This window comes from Lotus japonicus, chromosome 3 (assembly GCF_012489685.1).
Source record: "Lotus japonicus ecotype B-129 chromosome 3, LjGifu_v1.2".
NCBI classification, from domain to species: Eukaryota; Viridiplantae; Streptophyta; class Magnoliopsida; order Fabales; family Fabaceae; genus Lotus; species Lotus japonicus.
Genome location: NC_080043.1, coordinates 58,104,551 through 58,105,397, shown reverse-complemented (window position 1 = coordinate 58,105,397; position 847 = coordinate 58,104,551). Strand labels below are relative to the sequence as shown.

The following is an 847-nucleotide window of genomic DNA, read 5'->3' as shown; positions in this document are numbered from 1 at the left end:
CGATATATCATTCATCGGTAATAGAATTTGATCTCAATAATTACGAACTCCTCACATGGGCTACCATTCACCAATACAGACACAGTAGCATAAGCCAAGCAATTCATAAACGACATGTTATCAATGGCTTTGAGGAATCTCTTTGCCCGTTGTGTGTGCAGCTAAAGGAATCTGCTTCACACCTGCTATTCTCATGCCCGATGTCTATTAAGATATGGTATGAATGTTTTATGTGGCTGGGTATCAGTATTGCACAACTACCTTCTCCAAGAGAACATTTGCTGCAATTTGCATCTTCAGGGCTAAGCAAAACTCAAAAATCAGGGGAGATTGCTATTTGGATGGCAACAATATGGGTAATTTGGACGTTGCGCAATAGGACTGTCTTTAATAACATTAATATTGCTGATCTGGATATGGCTCACATTATAGAATTGATTCAAGTGAAGTCATGGCAATGGATTCCTGCACAGGTAAAGGGCTTTTCCTACTCTTGGTTTGAGTGGAAGCAAAACCCCTATGTTTGTATTTCTTCGCTGTAGATTTGGAGCAGATTGGTACTCACCTATTGGGATATGTTTGGGAACTATCTTGGAAGGTTCATCAAGTATGGGTACATACCAGCATGATGGTTTTGGTACTGTTAGACTATTATTTGCAAATTTGCTAAGGTTGTTTGATTACCTGCACTCCTTGTAAACTTATTTTTATTTATATTCTTTATCTTTTGATCTCTTGTATTATGGGTTGGAGTACTCCTTGTACTCCATTTAATACATCTTTGACTTATAAAAAAAAAGATATATTGATGGATGTCGCTCCAGTATCCTATAAAAATGAGAGAATT

General features: G+C 37.3%; 1 protein-coding gene across 1 annotated transcript; it reads left to right on the top strand.

Annotated features, from left to right (window-relative positions):
• The first annotated feature begins 200 nt into the window (after positions 1 to 200).
• LOC130744400 (uncharacterized) lies at positions 201 to 629 on the top strand. The gene is made up of 2 exons (XM_057596589.1): positions 201 to 473; positions 543 to 629. The coding sequence occupies exons 1-2, from the start codon at positions 201 to 203 to the stop codon at positions 627 to 629; spliced, it is 360 nt and encodes a 119-aa protein (XP_057452572.1).
• Positions 630 to 847: the final 218 nt, after the last annotated feature.